The sequence below is a fragment of the Stegastes partitus genome, unplaced genomic scaffold (assembly GCF_000690725.1).
Source record: "Stegastes partitus isolate 25-593 unplaced genomic scaffold, Stegastes_partitus-1.0.2 Scaffold378, whole genome shotgun sequence".
Classification (NCBI taxonomy): Eukaryota; Metazoa; Chordata; class Actinopteri; family Pomacentridae; genus Stegastes; species Stegastes partitus.
Window position 1 is genome coordinate 36,399 of NW_007578109.1, and position 17,701 is coordinate 54,099.

At 46.8% G+C, this 17,701-nt stretch overlaps 1 protein-coding gene across 1 annotated transcript in view; it reads left to right on the forward strand.

Annotated features, from left to right (window-relative positions):
- The first annotated feature begins 7,535 nt into the window (after positions 1 to 7,535).
- Positions 7,536 to 17,701, forward strand: part of npas3 (neuronal PAS domain protein 3) — a 221,600-nt gene continuing 211,434 nt past the window's right edge. Inside the window, exons 1-2 of the mRNA XM_008284886.1 lie at positions 7,536 to 7,627; positions 16,910 to 17,008. Of these exons, the coding sequence (XP_008283108.1) occupies positions 7,536 to 7,627; positions 16,910 to 17,008 (191 nt within the window). The remainder of the gene's footprint in view (positions 7,628 to 16,909; positions 17,009 to 17,701) is intronic.

Sequence of the window (17,701 nt, forward strand, 5' to 3'; positions counted from 1 at the left end):
GACCACGGGAAAATGTGGGTCCCAGGGTGAGACCAGTTGAGAACCCCTGATATAAACTACACGTAGAACTTTCTTCTCCTCGTCCCTCCTCAGTGTGACTGAAGACTGTTCACTTCCTGTTTACAGCGTTCTCATCTGTAGTTCTTCTGAACCAGATGAACACCTGGTCTCCTCATGGCTCTGTCTATGTCCTGACTCCAGCAGAGCTTCATTCCTCCTCATGTTTGTTCTGTTCATAACACTGAAAACAGTTCTGTTGTGATGAGCGTCTGCAGACTGACGCAACTTTTACTTTGTGTCCTCAGTTTACCTCATTTCAGTCAGTGTGCTGCTTCATCTCCTCCATCTCCTCCTCCATCTCCTCCTGTAAATCAGATGTCACACTAGCTATGTCCCAGTGAAGCTGGTCTGTAGCTCCTCACCACTCAGACGCTGTCGGTCTCTCTTCCTGGTGGACCTTTCCTCTGGTTCTACGGTTCCTCCTCCGGCAGCGTCTGACTGTCGAGCTCAGTGAAACTCTCCATAAAGCGCCTGCAGTCTGAAGCTGTTCCTCCTAATGACCAGCAGAGTTTAATTAAAAGCATTGTGCGCCTGTATAATTGTATTTTTATCTTATTAATTATGTGAAGAGCTTTAAATGGACCCTAAATGCTCCAACAGAGCATTGATCCAGAGCAGCAGACGCTTGTGTTGTTTGACTCTGGTTATGATCTCGTTATGCCATCCATGTGGATCAGAGATGGTTGGTTTCAACACAGACTTTCTGGTGTTTCTGGGGAGTGAAGATGTGAAACCTGTTGGGTTTCTTCAGACGGTTCCTCCAGAACCACAGATGTGAAGCTCAGCTGGTTGAACATGTGGAAACTCACACAAATAGACAAAACTCAGAGAAATAGCGATGTGATGTAGAGTTCTTCATCTCCCTCCATCGGCTGGTTGAACAGAAGCTACGACTTCACCTCAGCGCGTAGAACATCTGATCTGTCTGAAGAGGACATTGCACGTCTTCGTACCTCCTGTCCTTCTTCTGCTGGAACAAAAACAGGCTTCTGTTGAAGAGCAGCTGTGATCCACCAACATCTCTGGTTTCTACAACCATCAGGAAACTCTGAAAACGCAGTTTGTGCTTCAGCAGTAAGGAGATCTGGAGCGTCTTCCTTTACCTCGGAGTAAATTAACACGCCTGAGCTTTGGGTGAAATAAACAACAGTTGTCTGACACTGTTCAGACTTTTCGTTCTTCTGATTTTCAACATTTCAAACCCTGACCAGAGAAAATACTGTGAACATTAAGGCAGGATGAGTTCATGTCACATGTGACAACAACAAACCGCAGAGAGTGTTGTGAACAGTCTGAGAACAGGTTTAAGGACTGGAACCAGGTTTGACAAAATTCCTCAACGTCTTCCTGCTGCGTCCGTTGGATTTATTTTTCCCTGAAACATTTCTGCTGTTTGTTTTTTGTATTTGAGGCATTTTTTTCTTCTCAACTCTCGTTGGTGTTTCTGATTGGTCGCCTGGTTCGACCAGGTAGCTCCTAGCCGCTGGTCGGTGTTTCTGATTGGTCGCCTGGTTCGACCAGGTAGCTCCTAGCCGCTGGTCGGTGTTTCTGATTGGTCGCCTGGTTCGACCAGGTAGCTCCTAATGGCTCGTCGCTGTTTCTCTGCCTCAGTAGATCGTGATGAGGCCGTAGATGTGGTGAAATCCACCTTCAGCAGTGGGTTTGATGTGGCATTCGTCATTTTTAGACCTTTAATTGAGGAGACCTTCATACAGAAACGTTATTTTTACACCTCTTTGTCCTCCTCCTTCACACCAGCAGCAGCTGGTTGGCTCTAAAACATCAGAGTTCAGGTTAAGCAGCTACACAAGCGTTATGTTGTTTATATTTTAAATGTTGTTTCTGCGTTATTCATCTGACAGCAGATCAGCAACACAGTCAGTCACTTTCTGTCCATCGACAACCGGCTGGATCATCAGAGCTCCGTCTGGCCTGTGGTTGGTGCTTTTAAACATCTGAACCAGAGTTATGGAGAAGCTTCAGGTGCTTTCTGGACCTTTCAGGAGTAACTTTATGAAACTCGCTCCACCCGTCCCTGTTCTGGTGTCTCGGTGGTGTGAAGTTGTGTTCAGGTGGAGTGTGTTACAGTCGCACACGGAAAACATTTGTCTGACATCAGCTTCCCGCCGCCTCCGTCTGCACGCGCTCAGTTCGTCTGCTGCTGAGCGATCGCAGCTGCTTTTTGAGGAGAATCTTCGTCTGAGCGTCTCCCTGTGGACCCGAGTGCTTTTAAAACATCTCTATCCTCCAAAAATCACTGTTTTAAAGTCGACAAAGGAAAGGCGCCCCCCTCCCCCCTCCTCCCAAAATAACACGCCGCTGCCGTCTCGGCGCCTTTAAACCTCGTTTTGGTTTCGCCCTTCAACTTGGACTTCAATCCTTACTCAGATGTCGTCTTCCTCGATGTTTGCCCCCGAAACTTCAGTCCAAGATTTATTCCCTTTTCAACAAGTTGACGTGTGGATGGAGACGATGTTTTTCACTTCTCCTTGACTCTGAAGGATGACGAGATGGAGGGAGGATAAAAAACGGCAAATAACACAAAGACGGGCAGAGATTTCAGAACTCTTCCTCTTCCTTTGGGTTCAGAAATTACAGACGGCAAGTTGTGAAGAAGAAAAGACAGATGGATGAAGCGGAGACGGGAGGTGAAGACGCAACAACAGCTCATTTGCATAAAGGCGGCGTCTTTTCCGCCTTCCCTCCAATCAGAGCGCGGGGTGAACCCCCTGATTGGTTGGGACGTGAAGGGCAAAGCGTCCGCCGGCGACACCTTGGTGAATTATTAACGAGAGCATCAGTCTATCCATCATCCTCCACTCAGCAGCCTCCAGATAACTGTATTAACAGCGATATGAGCGGACGCAGAAAGGAAAGACAAATCTGTCCTTCTGCTTTATCAGCGGCGTTTTAAACGAGCGCCACTGAACTGGGTGGTTTCACATTAAGAGCAACGATTTTATCAGCCAGACGTCTCTTTAGTGTATTTAAATGGGCTCGCAGCAAGGTTACAGCAGCTGCAGTCTGTCGCCGTGGGAACCAAACTTAAAGCTGCATCTCCAACGCCTCGTCTGCAAACCGACGCTCGGATCCTCAGAACTCATCCGGTCGGACTCACTGCGTTGCTGCAGCCGTCAGTTGTTTCCGTTATTAGTTCATCTGCTTCATTCTCCGTTAACTGATGTTAAAAAGCAGACAAATGTGGAAGAAGTGTTATCCTAAAACGAGCTGTTCTGTCCAAAGATCTTCAGCTTATATACAATAAAGCAGAAATATAAAAATAATGACGTCAATCACAGGATTTGCACTCGATGAACCAAACAGCTGAACTCATCCAGTCACTGCTGCAGCTCTAGCTTCAGTTCAAACGACAGTTAGCTTAAAAAACACGAACCACATAACACACCTCAGTCGGTGGTTAGTGATTACTGTGGTCAGTTCCAAACATTGTTGGTGTCTGGAGAGATTTCACTAGAGAAAGCATTTTAAATTCCTCTTTAATGCCATAAATCATATAAAAACAGCCGGAACCGTCATGTTTCCATCACTGGAGCTCATGTCGTCTCCTCATCCTGCAGATGTTGAACTATTTTCATGATCCAGACTTTTCCTCTCTGCTCTGCTCATCAGCTGTAGAAAGATGTTCCACCATCAGTAGAAAGATGTTCCACCATCAGTAGAAAGATGTTCCACCATCAGCTGTAGAAAGATGTTCCACCATCAGCTGAATGTATCTCCACCAACTGGCTCCTCTGGTTCTGATCCATGCTGCATCTTTTTATTGATCCAGTAGGTTGGGTTCTCCTCTCAGCCACAAATGTAGAATCAGGTGATTCTGTTAAATATCAGCGTTCAGGGAGCCACAGATGGGTAGTTCAAAGACTGCTGGAAAAGTAGAAAATCTAAATATTCGTTCTGCTTCAACAGTCCCTGCCTGATTGCCTCATTTTGGTGATTTTTTAAGAGGACAACATGTCTTTCAGAACCACCGCTCGGTAGAACAAAGTGATTTAAATGAATTCAGCTTAGATTTGCTGATTTTTCCTGATGGAACCGTCAGTGACTCACGATGTGTTCAAGGACTGTCTGACAGCTAAGACGCTGACTGTTGGTTCTGTTTTGACTCTTTCTGTATTCTTGGTGATTGTTTTCTAGTTGGTGAATGAATCTGACACGAGGCAAACATGGTACCGGCAGAACCGAGGCGCTGGAAGCCGCAGAGCTGTCGGTTCTCTCTGATCTTTCATGCACAGCTTCTCCTCTCGATACGTGTTTGTCTGAAGAAGTTGATGGAAGCAGTTTGCAGCTGCTTCGCTCTGAGGTCTGACTCATTTGTGAACTCGGGTTCGTGCTGAATGACTCTGGCGGCACTTTGTCACCGGCAGTTATTTGTTCAGTTTCGAGTCTCTTCAAATGTAAAGTCGATAAACGGCGGCAGAAATGCAAATAGAGGCGGTTTGTGCGGTATCATCGGCAGATTGGACGCCGTGTGTGCAGCTCTATTCTCCAGCCGAAGCCCCTCATCCTTCTGTTTTCATACCGACACACTGTGAATGTCAAAGAGCTGCATGAGGCCGGGCCTGCCACTCAAACGCCCGGAGTGTGCGCGGCGCTCGGTGTCTATGTGCGCGGCGCGACGCTGTGCGGCGTTGTGAGTCCGGCCGCTGCATTGTGAGCTGCCAGAGGATCTGTGTGAACAGTGATGTGTGACAGAGAGAGTGAGGGAGAGATTTGGAGCTCAGAGAGGAAGAGAATGAGCGATTGAGCTGCAGAGCGAGAGAATAAAACCGAGAGAGGCAGAGATTTGGAGCCCAGAGAGGCGAGAGGAAAAAGTGAAAGAGGGAGAAACAAAGAGGGCCGAGAGGAGCCGGAGAGGAGAGGGAGGCAGCGGCGGTGGATGGAGGCTGACAGACAGGCTGTGATCTGTGAGCGACTCGGCTGGATTTAGCGGATCAGACAGACACTAAACTCCTCTCTGTCTCTCTGCTGCTTTGTCGTTGCTTCTCTCTCTCTTCACTCTTTTGTCCTTCGCCTAATAACCTTCCCAGAGTGTGTGTCACATTCCTGCATTATCCACAGATTACTGCTCCACGCCGGGTGTGAGGCGTTCGGGGCCCGCCGTCCTGCAGGGTTACAGCAGTTACCTCCAGAGGGTTTCCTGCCCGGTGATTAGTGAGCAGGTAGCAGCTGATCCCTGGTTTCAGGTAGAACTCACTGTGCGTACACAACAACAGCGACATCAGTCCGTCTGACAGCTGGATGTGCTCAGAACACCTGCAGGACATTTACAGGTGTAGCTGACCCACCTGGTTCTGATGTCAGCGTCCAAGGCCTTGATTAGTCACAAACACAGTCACACACAGCGGATGTGTTGAGCAGCTGATCCAGACCGGAACCAGAAGAAGAAGAAGGAACAAAAACACACAAGAAAAAAGAAAAAAAAAGTATATATATATATATGAATGTTGACAGATAGAAACAAGCAAATCAGCGTCAATCAGCGTCAAGTCGTGCTACATGGTCGATATACAGGGTGAAAACTAAACAGTCTGTCTCTTAGATAGACGTCAGCAGCTTTTAAACAGATAAAAGCTTCTCAGGTTCAGAGTTACAGACTTTGGGTAAGAAAATTAAAATGATTCCTCAGAGTGGATCCTGTCTACAGATGGTTCTGGTAGGTTCTGGAGGTAAAACGGTCCTTCCATCGTCTGGAACTGGTTATGACCAACCACCATCACACATGCTGATATGAGCCTGGAAAGTTTACCCAGAATGCACTTTGTAAACTTTCCTCTGGTTAATGATCAGAACCAGAACCACATCCATGGTGCTAATGATTGTTTCTATGACTCTATGTCATAGACATTAAACTGGTACCACTATGAGACATCCCATAATACTGATGCTACCAGCTGCTGGCAGAGGACATGAACAGAACCAGGTCCAGTGTTCAGACTGAGACACCTGGATGGATGTAGACCTGATCTGGTGTCAGGTTCTACCAGAACCCAGATGTGTTCTTCCTCCTAAATGTCATGTGTCTATCTGCTGTACTGATGAAGTTCTGAGGCTCAGAAATGATGGAAAAAGTCCATTAAAGTGATCAATCTGGACCCTCCTCTGTGGAATTCAAGGACCTGGAACTCTGGAACATTCACAGTCTGAAGGTGGAACTCTGGTCAGTAGATAAAGGTTCTGCAGAACCAGAACCAGATGTTCTGAGGAGGTTCTGGAGGAGCTTTGGTCTGATGTGGTTGGTTTTACGTGAGATGATCCACCTGTCGGCTCGTTCATGTGTTTCAAGCTTTAGACACACCCAGCACACGCTGACAGATTAAACTCATCCAGTCGTCACCTGGAATTTATTGATAACCACAGAAATATATAATAATATTAATATTAATAATGATAATGTATAACAATAATAATCAATAATCTATAATAAATAATCTATGATAATGGCAGCTCCGTTCTGTCAGAATGAAACGTTTCTATCTGTTGGATTTTCAGGCTTTCTTTCAGACAAAGAATCGTGGTTTCAGTGAACACCATTAATCCACAACCTGAGACACACACACACACACACACACACCCTCACCGCGTGCTGCTTTAACACACCTGCACTCTGCTGTTTGTGTGTTTGCAGCCCTCTGATTGGTACAAACTCATGTGGGGAGTGTGTGTGTCATCAGCAGGGATTCAGGCTGATCCTGTCTGTCCTCAGAAAGACTGTGGAGAAACCTGCAGGACACACACAGCAACACACACACATACACACACACACACACACACACACACACACACACACACACACACCCAGCGAGTGGCTCTGTTTACTGAGTCCTGCTGGGATGTCTGGCGATGCAGAGGTGAGAGAAAATAGAGATTCTCTTGTTTGGCTTCGCCTCCTGCTTCCCTCCGTCTGCCTCCTCGCCTCTCGTCTTTGTGCCTCAGAAACAAGACGTCTCATCAGATGATCAGAACCGTCAGAGCCGCTCACAGAACGGACACGAACACAAACTCAGCTGGAGCAGCAGGACGCCAGAAACACGGCGAGGTTTAACCGTCGGAGGGCAGCTCCAGCGCTGACCTGAGATCAGACTGACTTTAGGTTCCCAACAAACCAGGTCTGATGGTGAGAAGAAGTCGTCACAGCTGCTGAGTTCAGGTCCAGACGTTCATGTTCCACGTGTTCATGTTCAGAACGTCGTGAAGGCAGATCAGACCTCTACAGATCTATAGTCCTTCTGGTGGTCCTGCTGCTCAGCTGGTCGGGTCTCAGACCTCCTTCAGTCTCTGAAAACTTCAAGGAATGAAACCATGACGGTTGTTTCTGTCTAACATTAAACTCAGTTTCTCAGCATCACGGTTCTGATGGTTCTGATGGTTCTGATGTTTCTCCTCCACACGTCTGAACATGAATCTCTGCTGGAAGAACGCAGACCAAGTGTGGTTTTCCCTGACGTGGTACAGAGATGGGCAGGTGGTACACGTCAGGAGATGGAGGAGGTCCAGGTGGAACACAGGAAGAGCTTCATGGAGAAGGAGAGAAATGGTTCTGGATGTGGTCAGAGTTCTGTTGTTTGGTCCAAAGTTCTGTTGTTTGTGGTCTGCTGTCGACCGATCGGTTAGTTTCAGGGAAGAAGAAACTGGAGCAGATTTTTATCATCTGTTTGGTCAAAGCTGAAGAAGTTTTGTTAGTTCTCCTGAAGATGTTCAGTTTTCCATCAGATAGGTCCTCCTCCTTCCTCCTTCCTCCTCCTCCTCCTCTCTCCTCCTTATTCCTCCTTCCTCCGTCCTCCTCCCTCCCCCTCCTCCTTATTCCTCCTTCCTCCTCCTCCTCCTCCTCCTACTCCTACTCCTACTCCTCCTCCTCCTTCCTGCTCCTCCTCTACTTTCCTCCTCCTCTGTCCTCCTCCTCCTTCCTTCCTTCTCCTTCTCCTTCCTCCTCCTCCTCCTCCCTCCGTCCTCCTCCTCCTGCTCCTCCTCTCTCCCCTGGATGTGAAGCTAACCTTTGGCCCAGACATGAGGAGCGCTTGATTCGTCTCATCTGGGCGGTGCCATGCCCACTCAGGGCCTGTTTAGGAGCCTCCAGGACCAGACGCAGCAGCTCGGCTCGTCCAGAACCTCCTGACTGCCAGAACAGACAGAATCTGTGCTGAAGTCACAGATTTAACCTGACGGAGGCCGAATCTGGAGCTCTTCAGATTCATCTGAAATTAGCCTCCTTTTGTTGCAGCGGAGGGAGGTCCAAAGGTACTGAGACGAATCAGCCGTATTGTCAGCCGGACCGCTGACGGCTCGTCCTGCATTCAGGAGCTTTTGCTGTGAGCTGCAGGAGGGAACGTCAGCAGCATCCAAACATAGAGAGAGTTCGAGTACCAGTTACACTTGAAACCGGTTCTGCTCGTGTGGCTTCAGCAGCTTCTGATTCATCTGATGGTCACAACAGATTATAAATGAACCCGTCGTCCTGCAGTTTTCTCCCAAAGGCTTCAGGTTTGTGCCGATCAGGAACGTCTTCGGGTCAGCGACCAGCAGAACAAACGTCATGTCGATGTTTCAGCGTCACTGAGGCGACGTTTCACCAGAAGACCCAGAATCAGCTGTTTATAAACGATTAGAACCAGCACCAATGTTCTGGATTCCTCTGACAGACGCTGCTGCTGCTGCACACAGACTGTCAGACGGGATGTTGTGTGTTCACGTTGTGGTTCTGTTAGTCTGTGGTTCTGTTGCTTCAGGAGCTGGAGGCTGAACACGTTTGTTTGTTTCCTCCTTGTTGTTGTTGATCGCAGCTCGAAACACGTCGGACGACGTTCGTGTTTCTGGACGGGTTTCTGTCGTCGGTTCTGATCTCGTCGTCTTCCTCCAGTTTAGCGGATCAGGACCAAGCAGCAGGTTTGAGGAGCTGCTACTCTGCCCTTCAGAGGTTCTGGAGTCGGTTCTGACAGTCTGATTGATGCAGTCAGATGGTTGTTGCGACCCGATGAGACGTCAGAAGTTTGTTTACGATCATTTAATCTGAATGAAGACGTTTTCGAAAGCAGTAGCTGGACCTGAATCCAGAGATCCGGTCACATCGTCAGGGTTCATCTGTTCTCTGAGTCTGGACGCTTTCACAGGTTCAGCTTCAATTTGGAAAAGCACTGGTTGCTATGGTGACCTGAACCAGCTGAGAGCTGATTGGTCAGGACGGTGATGCAGTAAAACAAACAACAACCTGCAACACTTGTGTTTTATTTCTGTGTTCAGTGTTCTGCCCTACGACCCAGAATCAGACTCATCAGACCTGAAACGGACTCTGAGTGTAAAGAGACGGAGGTCCGACACGAACGGACCCGATCCAGCAGGAAGTCCGTTTAAAACATGGTTAAAGCAGTTTGGTTGGTTCTGTGTAAACTGGTGATGTCGGTGAGTCTCTGCTGTCTGTTGTCTCTGAGTTGCCATGACAACGGCTGGCCCACCGTCAGGTCTGAGGTCCAGTTCAGCAGCAGATCACCAGTAGATGTTTGTGGTGAAGAGACCTCCTGTGAAGGTGTTCAGAGAGCTGCAGCAGAGGAAATGAAAGCAGCAGCTGAGTGAGGAGCAGCTCTTTGTGCTTCATGCTCAGATTTATTGCACTCGAGTGTTTGTGCATAATTGCACATGTGCAGAAGCACCTGAGTGCTTCTACCTGTAAATGTCAGGCGGCTGACGGCTCAGGAATCAGCAGTAAATCAGAGCGCCGCTCGGCTAAAGAGGCGATTAATAAACATGTCAGCTGTGTTTGTGTGTGCGGGTCACTTCCTGTTCAGCTGATCAGCTGCAGGACGGAGGAGGAGGAGGTGCAGGAGCGGTGATTTACAGCGACAGCAGAGGGAAGAGCTGCTCGTGTCTCTGTGTCTCATCCCTCTGCAGCCGATCAGGTCTTCTGTCCGTCAGCGGCGATACGACGGCGTCCTGAGAGCGTCCAGCAGCAGGAGGCGCCGGCTTCGCCCTTCATCACACTTAGGCTGCGACCGCTCGCTCTCTAATGGAACTCCATCCATTCCACATGACAGAATCCATTACGGCCGCGTGCAGCGCAAGTGTTGCATGCGCTGGATTTATTCCTGTTATTTGCTGATAATGTGTGCAAACTAAAGCGAGCCACATCTTTTCTCTCTGCTGATGATTAACTGGAGGAGGTGCAGGAAACACAGACGAGTGTGTTTAAAGCAGCCGGATGATGATGATGATGATGATGATGATGTCAGGCTGCAGCTCGTGTTTCTGTTGGAGCTGGTTCACATTAAAGGTCAGAAACACCTGAGACTGTTCACAACTAAACGTGGAATAAAACTAATGCAGGAACAGAAACGTCCTCCGACATGCTGCTGCCGGGTCTCTTCTCCTGAGCAGCTCCTGGTTCTGAGGTTCATGTCAAAGTCCTGCAGCTCTGAGGAACCAGAACCAGAAGGAGGAGAGAGAACCCAGAGACGTCTTCAGTCAGCAGGACTCAGTCAGAACCATGTCTTCAGTGTTTCTGCTTCGCGTCTTCTCCCGTCTGCTGAAAGGAAAACGCTCATCGCCACAGCTGAGCCACTCAGAACTCAGCGCCGGGTCAGAGCAGAACCTTCAGCCTGTTACAGAATCAAACATTTATTTTTGGCCAAATTTTAAACGAGACACGTAGAATAAAGAGATTTTAAGGAAACATTTGATTCTTTAAAGGATCATCAAAAAGTTCAAAACGTTTGTTTTTACAGTTTCTGGCTCATAAATGGTAAAACGTTTAGAGAACGTTTCTCCGTTTTGTTGTTCTTGTCTCGTTCATAAACATTCATGTATTTATTGACGGTGCAGGACTCGATCAGGTACGAAGGTTTGTCTCACGTCACATCCGTTAGACAATCATTTTAGAAGACCTGTTTGATTTTAGAAACGTTTTTACTCTTTAATCAGGCAGAGGTTTTTATACAATACTGAGCTAATCGATGGCTGCAGCCAAACTCTCCTGTTTCCTGTTTAAATACATGAACCAATCACAGCAAGCAGGTAGACGACAGGTAGACGACAGGTAGACATCCTGTCCTGTTGTCAGTCTGAGAAGAGTGTGTTGTTGCTGTGTGGCTGTGTGAGTGGCAGCTGCTGGGAGGCATACGTGTGTGTGTGTGTGTGCGTGCTGGACTTCTACCTGCGTGAGGACCATTGCTGTTCTCATCGCGGTGCTGATCTTTGGTTTCTCCTCCCAGAACATTAATCATCGAACTCAGCTGATGGCAGAACAACACTTCACTTTATTTACTTTATTGACTTTATTTCATTCACCAGATGCCAACATGTGGCTCAAACAGAGAAACATGAATCCAGGTGAAGCTTCTGAACCGTCTGAGTTGGTTGAAGGTAGGAATCTGTTGATCATGAAAGCTGCAGGACTTTAGCCGACGTCAGACGTGAACCTGAGTCTGTAACAGGAGTCGTGTTGAATCATCACGTCTCACATGTCGGTGGTTCCTCGTATCATTAATGAAGTTAAAACTAAACATGTCGTGACCTCTGATTCCTGGATGAGATCTGGATCCTAAAACCTCCTAAAGAGCGTCCAGAAGAACCTCCAGCTCTGATGTTTCTGACTGATTTGAATCCCTCTGTCACGCTGTAACTTCTACAAGGCTTCAGTCTCTTTTTGTTGTCTGTTTGTGTATTTTATCTGTAGTTGGATCTACTTTGAACCCTTTCTTGTCCTGCTCTCGTCTCGTTTAGCTGCTCTGTTATTTTCTGGTGATGGAGGGCGAAGCTCTTTGTGTTGCAGTTTGTTTACATGAATGTGGAAAAAAACACAAATATAGTCACATCAATACGTTTCTATACACTCTGATTGAGTCATAAAATGTTCCCTTCCTGTATATATAATATTTTAAAAAATAACATTCTAGTCACATGAAACACACTCCGCTTATAGTGAAGGATGTACTAACATAGTTTCTTATTTTTAAAAACTGTTTTCTAAGTGTTCCTAATTTTTCAGACACGTTCTGACGCGATGTTCTAAAAGCTGAGCGCTGCTTCCACCTCATGATGTGACGTTTCACACATGTGAAGCTTGACTTGTGTTGTTTAATGCTGTTCAAATTAAAGATGTTTGGGAGTGAACGAAACATCGCTGCTGCTGCACCAGAAACATTAGTCTAATGAACTAAACATTCATGTTTATTCGTGTAAAACTCTGATTTAAAATAATGTATGAAACCCAGAAGTTTCATCTAAATTGATAAATCAGAATGTGAACCTTTTATCCATCATTTCCTGGAGTGGCAGAAGCAGCTCGTGTGTCCTGGATCAGTTTTCAGAGGCGGCAGCAAAACGACTTCATCAACATTTTTACTTTCATTTTCCAAAATGCTGCAACTTTCCAAGAGAATAATTGTTTTTCTGAAAAGTCCTGATTCTTTAAATTGCTAATTCAAAATTTTTCAAAAACATTTTCAACTTAATTTTCTTTTCTTTGCTCAAACCGTCGTTCTTTTGTTTCACCGTCATGCATTAAAGCACCAGCTGGTCCTCACAATGATAGAAGATCAGAGCGCTGCGTTCACAGTCGCTCTGAGACTCTGTCGAGTTCCTGAAGGATTTAGTTTCTCCGTCAGCTTTAGTGCAGCACCGAGGCACGACTGAGCGACTAAACCTGCAGCGAGGCATCCGCGAGGTGTGTGTGTGTGTGTGTGTGTGTGTGTGTGTGTGTGTGTTATGAGTGTGTGTCATATGTGTGTGTTTGTGTCCCAGTGGTTCAGATGTGACCTGGAAGTGTTTGAACACTCTCATAACAAACGGAGGCTTACAGCCAGTAAACACCGTGTTACTGTGTGTGTGTGTGTGTGTGTGTGTGTGTGTGTGTGTGTGTGTGTGTGTGTGTGTGTGTGGGGCGTCGTCGCTGCTAAACTGACACATTTTCAATCACATGGTTTATTCGGGGGAAATTGTGGAAAAAGCGGGAAAAGGGCAGATTTCTGCGGCTCTGTGGGCCACAATAGGACAAGCCAGGATTAGTTTTTTCACTTTGTGCGTGTGTGCGACGCACGAGTGTGTGTGTGTCTGCAGACAATGCCCTGGTAGCCAATTTGTAATATATAGTCGGCCTTGAAAAATGGCCCAGATCTCCCCTTCGCTGTCTGCAATTTAGCTCTGCCGGCGCCCGGCAATACCCATTGTACTGCCTCCACCACTGCCATTTGGGCCTGATGGAGTGTGTGTTTGTGTCCACGTGTGTGTGTGTGTGTGTTTGTTTACTTGCTTATGTGCATCTCAGTGTGCGTTTACCCACGAGTCCGTCTTTGTGTGTCTGTGTGCGAGCCGGCGACTGTGTTTATACTCAGGTTATTGAATTTCTGCTGGTGTGTGTCAGATTATGCCGGAGTGTGTGTGTGTGTGTGTATGTGTGTGTGTGTGTTGCTGCTGAAGAAGTCGTGCGGTTTATTTAACGTGCGTAGAGTTGGTTTTGTGTGTTTGATGCAGTGCAGTTACTCGTCCACTTTCCAAAATGACAGCGAGACACCTGAAGGCAACAATCTGGAACTAATGGACAGAAAAGAGACGTGGAGGGAAGAGAGAGACGGACGGACCGATGGAGGGGACGCAGGGAGGAGGAGAGGAACAGGAGAGACAGATGGAGGAAAACCAGTTATCGAACAAAAAGGGTGAAAGAGAGATTTAAAGAAGAGAGAAAGACTTAAAAACATGAGCGGTGGGTTAAAGGACAGACAGTCAGAGGAGGGAGAGAATAAACCAGATGTTACCAGATGGAGAAGTTCAACCCTCTGGACGGTTTAAGACTCAGCTAAGAAACTAAAAACAGGAAAATAAAAATCAGCAGGTTTCCAAACAGTCCTTAAACTGATATCGTATAAACACGCAGGAATCAGGAAAATTCACTAAACCTGAGCTTAAAATCTTCACGTTTCTTCACAGTCGCTCGACACGTTTCATTAGATATTAAACCTGTTCTCCGTCGTCACGTCTCGGCTTGACCGACTCGGGTGTTTTCAGGTGACCTGCAGGCAGGGCTCACACGTTGAGTCACAGGTTTTACAAAAACAAATCAAACCAAAGTTTCCCTGTTTCTCTGGTTTCCATCATTCTGACTGAGTCCTGCTGACAGAAGACGTCTCTGAGTTCTGTCTCCTCCTCCTTCATGTTCTGGTTCTTCAGAGCTGCAGGACTTTAACATGAACCTCAGTAAAGGAACTGGAGACAGGAGCTGCTGCTGGAGGATCGAGGCGATGTTTGTTAGAACCAGTTGAAGTTTGATACCAGAGAGGACAGAGTGTGAGAGGGGGGATCTCGTATCTGGAGGTTTCTGGAGGTTTCTGGTGGTTTCACATCAGAGGAAACGGCTACTTGTTGCATTTGTGGAACTGAACGATGGCATTTCTGATTCTGAGTCGTTCCCTCCAGACGTTTAGCCATGGAGAAGGTTTGTCTGTGTGTCGTCTGCGTAGAAAAACAACATTCATTCATGATGTTTGAGGATTTGACTGAGTGGAAGCAGACAGAGAAAATAACCAAGGACCCAACATGGAGCCTTGTGGTACACCTCGGTTGATGTCAAGTCATAGAGGAGGCAGCTCGTCCTCCACAACGCTGTGCAGCATCTCAGCTACATTCTGAGATAAACCCATTTTAGGTCATGTTTCTTATTAACGTGTCTTTTCGTTTAACGTGTGTCTCACATGCAACAGCATCTAAACCGGACCGTGTAGTTCTGGTGTCTGAACTGAAGCACACATTTCCACCAAACCACAGGTCACAACACAGAATGACAGTTTGACGGTGAGACAGTTTAATTGTTGTAACTCTGGAGAAACGTACCAGTCGTGGACTCACAGGTTCTTTACTAAAAGTAGGAATGAGACAAAGTGCAGAAGATGCGACAACAGAAGCTAAGAGAGCTGCAGCTGTGTGTCGCTGGTTGTGTTGCAGCGGTTATTTCCTGCTTCATTATTCTTAATAGGAGGAGGATTCGTTCCTTGACTCTGCATCACAGAAGAGTCCATGCTGGAGGTTGAGGAGCTCCTCAGACCTGCTCGCTGTCTGACGGACGGCTGATGTATTAATTTAGTGTCTTAAAGCTGCTGCTGAATCGTAACGTGACCTCGGAGAGAGCTGAGCGGCTGCTCTTCCTTCTTGTCTCGTCTTGTTTTTTCCTCCCAGCAGCAGCAGCAGCAGCAGCAGCAGCAGCGATATGTTTCATGCATCAAGAGATCAAATCTAAAAGTAATACAATCTCTGGACTTACATCTGGCTGCTTTAATTTGAAACCGCCTCGGTGTGGCTTTAAAGTGAAATAAGTTATGCCGGCGCTGCCCTCTCTGCACCCTCTGACAGGAACAATAGCGGCCGGCTCGCCTCACAAAACTGTGTTCTACAATAATACTCGTCCACAAAGCGGGAGCGACAATGTCAGTGGTTTTATGGAGCTACACGGTGCAGCTAATGTTCTGCTGCAGCAGCGTCGCTTCGCTGCCTCCTCCTTTATTCTGCCTCGCTCCCTCTCTCCGTATGAAAAATCCATTCCGGCATGAGTTTTGACAGCCTGTCTTTGGTGGGTGTGTAAAATTCAAATAATTCACTGTGCTCAGACAGTCACTTTGGGGCTGCTTTGTATTTCGTATTTGACTCGGTGTCACTTCGGCTGCCTGTCGAGTCCCAGTCGGCAGCGTTTAGCTTTTCAAAAAAGAAAGAGAACTACCTCCAAACTGGAGCTTTATTTATTTGGTGAATATTTCAGGAGGTGGCAGCGACATCTTTTACCAGCCGACGAGAGGTTTTATTCAGTTTTACTCCTCAACAAGGACAAAGGAATTAAATTGTTGGGTTTCATTTACTTGAGTGTGTTTAAGATGCTGAGTTTATGCAGAGATTTTATCTTTTATCATCACTTTACTGTTTGTTTTCCCTTCATACAGCTCAAAGCTTCTTTTTCCATCTTTATGGAAACTGTCTGATGTTTACTGAGCGACTCCTACCAGGCGACGGACCGCCTGGTTTGATCCGGTGCTTCTATTAACGACATACCTGCACATTATGAAGGGAAGCAGTGACTCAAAGGCCAGACCTCCGTGTGTTTACTGACAAACCATCTTCACCACTTTAGGTTTTGTTTTGTTTGAATGCTGTAAGCCTGAATATTTGCGACTTGGAGATAAAAAAAAATAAACAAAAATGTATCAGTCAGACGCTAAAATCAGAAGAATGGTCAGATCTTCAGCCTCCTGATGGACCTGTCAGGTGTGATGTCACGTTGGAATAAATCAACAAACCGCCCCTTAAAAAAACAGCTTAATTCTACATGTACCTTTAAAACAATGTCAGATCCTGTAGAACCAGAACCTTCCTGCTCCTGGTTCTGATCCAGTAGAACCATAACATTCCTGGTTGACACGTTCCTTCTCCGTCCTTTGTTCTTCCACTGAGTCAGAGCTGTCCGTCGGTTTCGGTGTCCACATGAACCTTCTCCAAATTTTCATCCACTGATGTCTCAGGAAGATGTTCTGCTGCTAACATGACGTTCTGCTCTGATTGGTTTGACTTTGATCTCTGTTGTCCTGCTTCTGTCTCACTATCCTTCATGTCTTCTTCTGAGTTTTCTCCTTCTCATTCCTCTTCTTCTCCTCCTCCTCTTCTTCTTCTACTTCTGTCTTCTCCATCTCCATCTTCTTCTCCTTCTTCTTCTTCTTCTTCTTCTTCTTCATCACCTCCTCCTCCTTCTCCTCTTCTTCATCATCTTCATCCTCTTCATCTTCATCTCCTCCTCCCCCTCCTGCTCCTGCTTCTCCTCTTCCGGCCCTCGTTAAAGAACCTCTCCACGTTGTGTTTGTGTGTTCCACAGTGACCCCTACTGGGAGCGGCCGGCCAATGCAGGCAGCTGCTCCGCCGCTCGGCCCAAGACGCTTCACCTGGCCGGCCAGCAGCACACCTCATCACCATGGTAACGTTGGTAGCTGTAGCAGTAGAACCGTAGTCGTGGTCGCAGTGTGTGTTTGTGCTGATGAGTGGATGATGCTGATGTTCTGAACCCGGTTCTGCTCTGCTGGGATCAGACCAGGTCCGGTTCACCTTGATGACTCGCTGAACATCTCAGCTCCTGGATGTCAGCAGAACCAAAACAATTGACAATAATCTCAGATGGTTCCATGTTGAGAAGGTGAACACGTGAATCTAGCAGAAAATAGAAGCTGAAAAAGTTTGTTTGTTCTCCTGCAGGTTTGTTCAGTTTCCACGTGGTTTTGTTGGACATTAAAGGTCTGACGGGTCGGAACTAGAATCAGAACAATCTTGTTCGGATGGGTCAGTCAGCTCAGGTTCTTCTCATGTTCTAAGTTTGTAGCAGACGGAACCCTTCGACTATATAAATGATTAACCCTGTATCAGGCCAGAAGCCATATATGGCCACTTCCTGTAAGAAAGAACAGAATCACGTGACTTCATCTGGCCAATCAGAGGTCAGCTGAGCTTCTACACTCAAAACAGTTTAAATCAGGTGAACTTTGAGTTTACTGACAAAGTTTAAAACAAGACTTCAGTATCTTGGAAACAGGTTTTTACATCCCAGTGAACAGGTCAGGTGTGTTAGCAGTCAGGTGTGTTAGCAGTCAGGTGTGTTAGTAGTCAGGTGTGTTAG